General features: G+C 36.3%; 1 protein-coding gene across 1 annotated transcript; it reads left to right on the top strand.

Moving 5' to 3' along the window:
• Nucleotides 1-100: 100 nt before the first annotated feature.
• Nucleotides 101-11,283, top strand: LOC137407827 (uncharacterized). The gene is made up of 7 exons (XM_068094209.1): nt 101-180; nt 4,621-5,028; nt 5,165-5,384; nt 5,508-5,608; nt 6,158-6,297; nt 8,489-8,575; nt 10,679-11,283. Exons 2-7 carry the CDS (start codon nt 4,694-4,696, stop codon nt 10,741-10,743), a joined length of 948 nt encoding a protein of 315 aa, XP_067950310.1. The 5' UTR covers nt 101-180; nt 4,621-4,693; the 3' UTR covers nt 10,744-11,283.
• Nucleotides 11,284-12,021: the final 738 nt, after the last annotated feature.

Genomic DNA, 12,021 nt, shown 5'->3' with positions numbered 1-12,021 from the left:
GAAGTATCTATTCGCCGAATGTTTTACATCATAATTACGCACGACCTTACTTCAGCGATCCCGTTTTAATTTTGTATGAAAAAAACATTTTTCGAGTCCAGCTGCCCCTCCCTTTTTTCTTATTGCCTCTATATGAATAAGCTAGATGTAATTTACGTTATAAATATATCATGTACAATGGTAAGTAATACAGAAAAACAATAATTTAAAAAAATTTTAAGTGGTATGAATGAAAAAAAAGGTTTATTATAGTTCATAGCAGAGCTTTTTCCGCTTTAGCCTGCTGTCTGAATTTAGTCAAATTAGTTGTGTACATCTCTTATTTTTTCACCACAGTTTTAGATTGACTTGCTAAAGTGTATGGGTAATTTTTATTGGTTGTGCAAAAGTTTAATAACTTTAAAAGACTCACTGTTGATTATCGTGAGATATTATGTGTATATCCGAGGCTTTTCTGTGAATATCCAGGAATACAAACGCTGATTTGCATGGAAAGTCAAGAGATTTAGGCTGACAAGATAGGGTAGGGTAGTGAATTAATATTTGGCAGAGGTTTGGTGAAAAAGAGCAAAGAACGTGTGAACTGAGCTACTGAGTTGCTGTGCCTTTCTCTTTTGTGGACAGCATGTGGTGGTCTAGGCAGGCAGAAACCATCATATAACAGATAACAGGCTGTTGAACAGTTAATGGCTTGCCCACAGGTGTGATTTGTAAGCGTTTGTATTTCTGTGATTAGCTAAGAATACAAACGCTGGTTTGCATAGAAAGCCAGGAGACGGGCTAACAGGATTTGCTATATATAGGTCTAAGGCAGTGAATTAGTGTTTGGCAGAAGTTTGGTAAAAAAGCGAAGAACATGTGGACTGAGCTACTGAGTTGTTGTGCCTATTTCTTTTGCGAACAGCATGTGGTGGTCTAGGTAGGCAGAGACAATCATATTGCAGCGATGGTCTTTGAGGCTCTGGTCTCTGTGCCAGTTAACTGCTCCTAGGCTGTTGAACAGTTATTGGCTTGCGCACAAGTGTTGGCAGTAGGGGCTGCTAGACTTGTGTGAGGTTGGTTGTAGCTATTGTGTTATGCGCATGTAACGCCGCGGTGGTGAAGGCTAGTTGCAAAGGGAAGGTTGGTGTACCATTGTTACAGCTTGGTGCTGTGTAACAACTTTTTGTTGTTTTGCTCACAATTATCTAACCTCTCATATTTGGTGTAAATAGCACTTATAAGAAAGACTTTCTAGGGTTTCTGTGCTTTGCTTGAATCATGAGAGTCTTACATTTTTCAATTTATTGTTGTCGAAATGCTCACATAGTAACAAAATGTGTTTTATATAAATAAAAATTGTTCAATTAGATTAGTAATATAGCCTGCTAGGTAGCCAAGACAATGGTCTAGTGTTAGCCTAACTAGCTTCCTTGGTTGGATAAAAATGTGATATTTGTCATGCTAAATATATTGACTGCTTACGCTTAATGTGGTTATGTATTTATTGTAGAATAGTATTAATGTGCAGACGTAATCTTGTTGTTGTAATCCATGATTTGGCATTTGAAACTAGAGGTCATAGCTGTAAGGTTAGTGAGCCTGTAACAACAAATATGTATCTCATCTTTGTATTTTTCTTGGGATAAATAAATTAAAGCAGCCTTATATTTATAGTTTAAAATTGTTTCTAATAGTTATTACATTACTTATTAAATGCCAGCTTTTTTAACCAGTCAAAACAAAACGCTCAATGTAGGTTAAACTTGTATAAAAGCACAAGTTCTTCAAAACAATAGCTACAAACAAATAGCTATCAAGGTAACTTAAACAAAGTGAGTTTTGTGAATAACCAGAGTGGGGGAAAACCATAGCCAAAAGAGCACCTTACATTACGGAATCCTTATTTGATGTATTCGTTCATGTTTAGTTTATCTGTAATATGTTCAACTCAGTAAAGAGAGTATCGCTTAAGGTGCTTTCAGGCTTCGCAGGAATAATTAAGCTATAGGCTACTGAAACATTTAAATATAAGAGGTGATATATTGAGTTTTTTTTAGATAATTTCCATGTGAAAAGTACAATCATTCAAGGTAAATATGGTAGTTATTCTCAAAAAAGCATGAATGGCAAAACATCTCAATTTGGCATGCTATCATTTCTTGAAAAATTGGCATGAAATAAGAATGTCTCAACTGTTAGTGATCGAAGCTACTAAAATTTTGTTTGCGAATCTATATATATATTTCTCAAAGTATGTGGATATGCATGTATGTACGTGCGTCCCTCCAGCTATAGCTATTATTAGAATAGCGTAGCTGGACAATGCCTAGGCAATATCATGGTGTACCATCATTAGAAGCCTAGCGCTTATTAACTAGCTTACTGGACTTTTCCATTGGCAATGTGCCAAGTTAATAGTGGTAGGTGAGCAAGTGGTAGGCAACTCTCATCACTTCTCATTGTTTATAAGCTGATTTTTAATACCATTTTCTATTGGCAATGTGCCAGGCTAATAGCAAGTGGTAGGCAACCTTCATCACTTCTCATCGTTTATAAGCTGATTTTTAATACCCGGGCAACGCCGGGAGGCACAGCTAGTAGTTTATAAATTACTCTGACTGTTATGTGAAATGTCTCAGAAAGAATAAAGCATTTATTACATTAATGCATTTGTATTAATATTGTGAGATTACGAGTATGCAGGTAGGCTACACGGAGCTGCGCACAACAAGGTCTGATCAAGAAATATATACATAAATAATTGTTTATATAAAATATAAAAATATATTTCTTTCATACGCGATGCATAAGCTCTCTCATAAGTCTCTCACACAGCCCAGCAGGCATATTTAAATGTCTAGTGCGCAAGCAGGTAAATTAATGCCAAATGGTGGACCAAATCTTAAACCAGCCCACCATGTAGGAAACTCTGGCTACTATGGTGTGCTGCTCAACCATTTTTTAACAGTATTAAGCATTTTACAGTTCTGATCTGGCTGTTTTACATCGCCGATAAGCGGTATCTGACGAGATTACATTTTAGATTGTAAATATGCAAATATGTTGCTGTTAATGAACACAATATTTTAGCTATTTTCTAGCTCATTTACTGGCAAGCAAAATAATTTTTAGTAGGGTTTTTGTCAGAGCGACTAGATTGAGCGAGAGAGGAGACAAACAATTGTTGTAAAGTGCTTTAGAGGGAGAATATTGAGTGGCAGAAATGAAAAGAAGAGGATGTAGTGGTGAAGACAAAAATAGAAAGTTGTGGTGAACCATGGGGCATTGAGAAGATATAACAATCTGGGGATAATTGCAGAGAATTATCAGTACACAGTATTGGCAGTTTTTTATTATATTTCTTGGAGAGTGCGCCAACTCAATGCCAGGAAGATCTGTTGGCGCACAGCTCTGTTTACTTCTTTACCTGTTGAGACATTCTCATAACTGATTATGGTACCAACATAGTGAGAATTCATAGTGACTGCACCTGAGTCAAAGCTTATGATTGATTCCTAAACAAACAAAAAATGGGTGTGCAACTGCAGGCTTATTTAAAATAAAATAAAGATAGCAAATAATAATACATAATAAATAATAAACAATCAATAACTATATTAAATTGGAGTAATGTAGTTAAAGTAGGGATCACTTATTGGACACTTGAATGAAGTGCTATTGCTAGCTCATATAAATATCTCCAAGTCACTTTTTGTGTCTAGAATAAGGATTTGCAGTTGCAAACCAATTCACAGGATTTCTTGACTGGCGGCATCAGTGAACTCATGTAAGCTCTACACTCCATTCTTGATGGCGACCATAAATTAATATAATCTCAAAACCAATAGTTTCCAGAACTCAAATGTCTTCTGATGGTCATATGGCTGGTGAATAACCAACAAAACACAAAAAGGAAGCTATCCTGATCAAAACTAAAGAAGACGACTAAAGCTGAAGACTAAAAAGTAACCATTGCTGGAATTGTGGATGACTTTTTCACCAGTGATAAAGTTTACTACAAATTCTTACTTTGGAGATCAATTTGTGAATACCTACTTAATGAATAATCAATATATTATATCAGTATCAGATATGTTATATCGTTATTATACTATTAATCGATATTAATAAATATTTAGTATGTATGTTTATCAACATCGATAAATGACTATGTATTGTCTTGTACTTTTTTATGTGTGATAATCTTATTATTTCTTTAATATTTATATACCAGATAATAGAAATGTCTTTTTTCATGCAAACTACCATTAAATTAGTTAAGTATTACATGTCAACCGCACATTGAAAGCGACCCTGCATTATATTATGGCATATCAAAGTATGGCAAATAACTGCACCTACACTCTGCAATGCATAAGCATAACTCCGAAGCTGTCCATAAATACTGATAATAGATGCATATTCAATAGATGCTAATCATACTTCCTTTTTAGCTCTACAAAAGTATCGCTCATAGAGCTTGTGTATTGGTAAAGTTTATATATTCGTCAAGCTTGTATGCATTTGGTTATCTACATTTTTTCAAAGAATACATGCAAGTGTATTAGGGGTTGAGAAAACACTGGGCTGTACAATTTAACAGGGTTTGTTATCTGTTTTTGTCTGGTCCATTTCTAGATAAAATAGTCACGTGAGTTCTCAGCAATCCTTCAATCATCGGCACACATCCAGTCTATCTCTGACTTTGAAAATGGCTGATGAACTCAAAGGAGAATCAAAACAGTTTATTGCATATCTCAATACTGTTGGAGAACTAGATATGTCACAGCCTGTTGAGACTCTACGAGAGATAAATGAGCACGGTGCCCAGCAGCTAAAAGGAGACTTTAAATTTATTGGCTCGACAGAAGAGAGACTTATTCCAGCTAAGAATGGCAAGACGAGTCATAAAGTGCCTGTTACAATTCTCAGACCAAACAATAACCTTCAAACTAGTTGGAACAAAATCTTCATATTTTTTCATGGCGGAGGTTTTATCTGGGGCAGCCGAGAAACTCACATGAAATTTTGTGAAATGATAGCAAAGTGAGGTTCCAAGTATAATAAATCAAGAGATTATTATGGTTTCAACCCTGATTCTTTATCTATTTGCATGTTAGAAGGCATTAAAGGAGAAAATTAAACAAGACCTTTCGGTAATTTTTGTTTCTTGCTATTTCAGTCGATGTAACTGTGTGGTGGTGAACGTGGAGTACAGACTTAGCCCTGAGCATAAGTTTCCTGCCTGCTATGACGATGCAGTGGCTGTAGTCAACTGGTGTCAAGATAACAAGAAACTTCTTACCAACTGTGACTCACCACTTGTTGGGGTGGGCGGAGACTCAGCTGGTGGAAACATAGCGGCATCTGTCTGTCACCTTGTCAAAGGCCTTGCATTTCAGGTTTAGCACCCTCAATATTCTCTCAAAAATGCACATTTGAGTTGGTTCTAAATATATTATGACTTGGTCCGTCAGAAATGATTGGCAATATTGGTTGTACCATTGGCTCTGGCTGCTGTTTAGGTTTTGATTTATTCTTCTCTGACTGTGTCTCCTTACAAGCACTACCCATCAGTGGCCAAGTATAGTGAAGGACTGCTTCTCACAAAAGAGATGCTTCTTCGGTAAGTTGTATGTGGCAGAGGAGCGATTCTATGCAAAGTTAGTGCAGTGTATTTTCATCTAGTAATTAAAGATTCGTCACACATTTAATAGGTATGTTACATGTCAGTGTAGATTTAACAGTGTTAGGCATCAACCAATCAGCTGTATCCAATCTGACTCTGTTATATACTATTCCTACATTATGTTTTATTCACTGATAGTTTCAGTTACGGCCAATCATGTTCATAGTTTTAATTATCAACGCTATTATTGACTTCCTTTTCCATTCAAAATGTAATACAGCTCAAGTACAGTCAAAGTTAAACTTTTTACATTATCTTGGAAACCTGTATATTTTATGGACTTGTAGTCATCAGACTTAACAAATGGCAGCAGTAAAGCATACCTCAACACAGGGTAGTTGAAAGAGACAGTACAAGCTTTTACTATGCTCTCATAATATTGAAGTTCTTCACATACACGTAGATGTCAAGATACATAGCAAAGTCTGTAAAATTTTTTGCATATTCATGAGACTTCATCTAATGTTATCTTGTCATATATTATAGGTTTCTTGGTCTATTCTTGACTAACATTGAAGAGGCAACAGACCTTCGATGTTCTCCAGTGGACAGAAAAGAATTTGCAGGCGTGCCACCCGCACTGTTTATTGTCTCAGAATGTGATCCTCTGGCAGACCAGAGCACAGGTACCTTAAACTCACCACCATTCTTCTCTTATTTACCCGCATTACTCGCCAAGTGCAGCAAAGTTCCTATTAGATGACAGCACATCAAAGAATCAGCTATACTATGGTGCCTCCAATGCAGGGAATTTTCATCAAAAAATTTAAGTTACAGTCAATAGAGTGGTTTTTAGCGTCAAGAACATGTTGCAGAGCTCAGCCTATTCCATGAAATTTTTTTTTATTTTCCTATAACTACAGCCAATTCATTACTAATTAAAATAGCTTGCCCAGTTTTACAAAGCATTCAACCACTACACTTTTATGTTCATGTCACAGAAAGTTACGCTAGAACATGTCATATATATTACAATGATACAGTTTCTGCACAATGTCATGCATATGATTTGGTCAGTAAGAATTTAGTAAGAAACTAGGTGTAAAGCTGAATGTGACTTGTATCAGTTATACAATGACTCATATTCATATACGATGACTCATATTCATATACAATGACTCATATTCATAAATTAAGGCTAAAGTGACATCGCCTCGTGGACCCTTACCTGTAAGTACTCTATGAATTCGCATGTGTCAAAGGTACAGATGTATAGGTTTTCATACATCTGTACCTTTCATACATGGCTTTCGAATTCCACTCATTTAGTCCTCACAGATGTAGAGGAATTTCAGTAGTCCTGCCTCCACTGGAGTACGCGAGGACATGTAATAACTGAGTCAGTTAGGCTATGATATGAGAATGTGAGTCATGCATGTCATTTTTTCCTGATTCACATCTATAGTTAATGATAACCAAGTATGTATTTGCTTGCCAACAAACACATTTGGTGAAAAAAAATTTTGGTGTTTATTCATGGGTCATCGATAGTATAAGTGTCGTATCGATCGCATATCGTTAAAAGTAACATGTCGAGGATATACTTGGAACTAAGTGAATGCTTATGAATTCAATAATAGAGATTTTCCTATATTTTATTATGTGTAGTCCTCTAAGGAGTATGCGTTGGCAATCTAAAGGCCCTTTCAACGATTATACTTATGTTTTATCCTCTGATCAGACATTCAGCTTTTAGGACTGTACATTGTATTTTCTCTGACCAATAGGATGTCAGTGAATTTGTTAAGAGTGATTGCCTTAGTTTATGGAGAGTCCTACAACTCTGTACACTGTTTTAACATGAAAAGTATATAATATAATTTATTAGTCATTGTTTGTTTTTTGTATTTTTCTAATGACTGCATCTTTCGCTACCTGATAACTACAGCCAACTTATTAGGCAACTTACTAGCCAACCTACTAGTTGAAATAACTTGTCCAATTTTATAATGCATTCGACAACTACACTATTATGTTTCTGTTGCAAAAGATTACACTAGAATAGGCTGTACTTTGCTGTGTAGTTTGATGTCTTGATTTCGTGTTGAACCAGATTAGGTCATGACATACTGTTATGTAAGTTGACACATCAACCTTCCAAGTTTGGGTTCCAGCATTTGACACAAACACAGCGCTGGTAGATCCTTTTTAATGAAAGATTTTAAATCAGAAGATTTCACTAAATATTTTGGTATGCCAGCGAGGCTGATTGCTGTTTCAGACATAGAACTTACTGTCTGTGTAGGCCTACTTACTTTTCTCGTGTTTCAGACATTCCACGTTCAAAAACTCCTCTAATATGTATTATGAAAGGGATTTGAGTTGCCATTACTAAAGTTGCGGACGCATTAGAAAAATCAAACTGTTGCTCTTGTAAGCTGTAATGAAATTACACAAGCAGATTTAAAACTCGCAGATATAAAATGCTGTCCCTATCACTCTGTACTCTGGTTGGTCTTCGCCCTTTGCTCGCTAGCTAACTCTATAGCAAATCTGCTTTCATTTTTAAATTTTCTTTCGTCCAATCTTCAATATCTTTAATTGTTCGCTTTGTTGGAGATTCGAACATTTTATTACCTTATATGGACTAAAGTTACTGTTGTCTTCTTTAGAGATGTGTCTTCAAATGGTTGGTCAAAATTTTACCTGCCTGCTCGCTTTCTTCTCATTTTTGCTGTGCAAAGGTAGAGGCTATCTCACTATTTTTATCTACTCAGATTTCTACTGTTTATCCAGAGCAGCTCATCATGGTTTTTGTTGCGATTGAATTATTGACCAATGGACCATTTTTACTCTCATTTGACTGTATATTGCTAGAATATCACAAGAAACTGCAAGCTGCTGGAGTCCAAACTAAATTAGTTACACTGAAGGGCACAATACACGGGTTCGTTGCTATGCCAGGTAAATTATGAACCTATTTCACAATAATTTTAGCAAGTTTTCTTGTGTCATATATACATGTACAAAGTTTTCATGATCACTTATCAACTCTCCCACTTGATGGGCAAAAGACATCGTAAATCACTAAATAATGGTTTGGATATTTTTGACAAATCATTGAGTACAGAAACATCTAAGAAGACAGATCAGAAGTTAACCAAAATGGACAAAGGTCATCATCAGTTTCCTTGTTTTTTCTTTTGATATGAGGGGATGGTATACTGATGTTATAATAATTCATGGGCGATTATTATGTAATAAGCATAGGTTATATATTTCTAACCATCAATCAACCGTTATGAACTATTATAATTACATTGTGTGACGGTACATTGAAACTAACAAAAAATCATTATCATATAAAAAACGAAAAAGTCACAATTAGTCAATGTGAAAAACATCATACAATTTAATTCAAAGGCCTAATTTCTTTACCGTTATGATCTAACAGTTTGCGATTGAGTTTCTTCAGCCTTGTGTCTACTGCTTCATGTCTACTGCCTCGTGTCTACTGCCTCGTGTCTACTGTCTTGTATCTACTGCCTCTTGTCTGCTGCCTCGTGTCTACTGCCTCGTGTGAACTACCTGGTGTCTACTACCTCGTATCTACTGCCTCATGTCTACTGCCTTGTGTCTACTGCCTCGTATCTACTGCCTCGTGTCTACTGCCTCATGTCCATTACCTCGTGTCTACTGCGTCGTGTCTACTGCCTCGTGTCTACTACTACCTCATGTCTACTGCCTCATATCTACTGCCTCGTGTCTGCTGCCTCGTATCTACTGCCTTGTGTCTACTGCCTCGTATTTACTGCCTTGTGTCTACTGCCTCGTGTGCACTACCTGGTGTCTACTACCTTGTATCTACTGCCTCGTGTCTACTGCCTTGTGTCTACTGCCTTGTATCTACTGCCTCGTGTCTACTGCCTCATGTCTACTGCCTCGTATGTACTGCCTCGTGTCTACTGCCTCGTGTCTACTACTACCTTATGTCTACTGCCTCGTGTCTACTTCCACGTGTCTACTGCCTCGTGTCTACTACTACCTCATGTCTACTGCCTTGAGTCTACTGCCTCGAGTCTACTGCCTCGTATCTACTGCCTCGTGTCTACTGCCTTGTGTCTACTGCCTCGTGTCTACTACCTCGTGTCTACTGCCTCGTATCTACTGCCTCGTGTTTACTGCCTCGTATCTACTGCCTCATGTCTACTGCCTCACATTGTCCCAATAATAATAACTAAGAAGCTGAGCCAACTTTAGTTAAGTTTTATAATAGTTAAAACATCCATTAGTACACGTGATCATGTCATTTCTTGATTTTATTTCTTTGTCCACCTAAAATCTTAAATTATTGTTTCTTGAATGAAATCCCAAACCTCTTCCGTATTTTACAAACCCGTAAAGTCAAAACTAACTTAATTCACTAGAAAGAGTACTAGTAGAATACTAGCTTTGAATATTTGAGTATTGAAATATTCAAATCCCCACAGCTCGGGTACTTGCACATGCAAGAAAGAATTAACATTCACAAGATGATTTCCTTTTCTCTTGTATGGTGTTGAGGGTCAGTGTTTCTTAACAGAATTATTCTCGTGTCCCATAATACTGTGATATTTAATATTGCATTCAGTGTTGGGAATTAATATGTTAAAATATACTCTACATTTTATTCAATCTAACGATATGCCGATGCATCAACTAACTAGCTATAAGTGTGTCATTGTCAATCATAGGTACGCTGTTGCTTTTAGTAACGAGTTATAAGTATGATGTTATATAGCAGCCTATTGTAACATCCTCTTGTTATAAGTATGATGTTATATAGCAGCCTATTGTAACATCCTCTTGTATAAGTATGATGTTATATAGCAGCCTATTGTAACATCCTCTTGTTATAAGTATGATGTTATATAGCAGCCTATTGTAACATCCTCTTGTGTCTAGTGGCTAACCATAAGCACGCTCATCCAAGTCAGTTACAAGCATGTAGAAGGTAACTATAAGCACATGTTTTGATTTAAACTTTGGTTACATTGCTGGTGACTATTATTCAAAATTATGTTGTAGGTTTCTTCAAGGAGACCACAAGCACAACCATATTTCACATAGATAACTTTCTGTCGAAGCTTTAAGTTGGCATTCTACTTCTCATTTGCACAAGGCAAACTTTTTTGCAATATATTGGGATATAGCAACATGGAGATACAGAAATAAAGGTGAAAGCCTGATTGAACCATGAGTGGAGCGTTTCAAAAGAAGATATCAAACATCATCAACAAACAATCTCAGGGTGACACTATTCCACCATGGCATGACGTGGTGCCATTGATGGCAGCATTTTGAATATAAATAGCTCTTCAAACTCTCTATTTATCATTAATGGAAGCTATTAATTTCATCATATCAGGCCTCCAGTTTCTGAAGAACATGATCCAAACAAAGTTTATGAAATATGAGATTAAAAGATTTTCACTGAGCATGAACTTGTGGTGTAACTAAAGCGATTAAGTGAGATACGACAGTGCAAATAATTTTGTTGACAGCTTTTAGAGCTCTGCATAAGATTGCATAGTGACATTGCATGTAGAATATTGCATGAAAAATAGCTAGGAACTTTTCAATTGTCACAGTTGTGTGCAAACTTATTTTTATGTTGGCATGAATGATCACATAAAATCTATCAAATAAATTATAACAAAGACATCATTTAACCAAGTTTTCTGAGACAGCACTACTTAGCAATGGGAGCAGCATCATTATCTGCTGCAGCCATTTAACATTACCATTAACAAAATCTTTGTTGCAAGTTTTGGGAATTGTACAGGTTCTAGAAGTCTTTGGTTTCTAGTAATTGTACCGGCATATATGGGCTATCTTTAAATTACGTAGGGACAAAATATATTGCAGGTCCACATACTCGCTGAATGCTCGGCGTGGCATAGGTAATAAAAACGTTTTCGAACAGAAATTTTTTTTAATCAACATACACAATATTTACTATTCTAGCTTTTAAATGAAAGTGCTTTGTTTATTTCTGTGTACTGTTTATGTGTACCGTGTTTATTTCTGTGTAAATCATACTGCATCAGCTGCAGTGCCTACTACAGATCTATACTGATTGCATTAGTCTCGTTGGTCATCTGAGTTTAAGCATTTTTTTCACATATAGTTTTTTTTCTTCTGGTATGGCTTCACGCGTAATGCTAGCTTCAGTGTTGAGCGTGAAGCCATGAAATATTGGCATGTGTAATAAGTATGTGCTGAATTTATTCCGTAGTATAGCCAGGTGGACAGTGTATCGTATTGAATAAATACTTGTCTGCAAAACTAGAGGACATGAGTTCAAATCCAGTGCACAGCAGATTTTTCATTCTTAAAACTTTATTGCTATAACTGGACGCGCTGGCTGA

This window comes from Watersipora subatra, chromosome 1 (assembly GCF_963576615.1).
Source record: "Watersipora subatra chromosome 1, tzWatSuba1.1, whole genome shotgun sequence".
Lineage (NCBI taxonomy): Eukaryota > Metazoa > Bryozoa > Gymnolaemata > Cheilostomatida > Watersiporidae > Watersipora > Watersipora subatra.
This window is presented reverse-complemented; position numbering and strand designations above follow the sequence as displayed.

Coding starts and splice junctions, on each gene's coding strand:
- LOC137407827 (XM_068094209.1), top strand. CDS start 4,694: ATGGCTGATGAACTCAAAGGAGAATCAAAACAGTTTATTGCATATCTC. Junction 5,029..5,164: donor TTTTGTGAAATGATAGCAAA/GTGAGGTTCCAA, acceptor TTGCTATTTCAG/TCGATGTAACTGTGTGGTGG. Junction 8,576..10,678: donor CGGGTTCGTTGCTATGCCAG/GTAAATTATGAA, acceptor ATTATGTTGTAG/GTTTCTTCAAGGAGACCACA.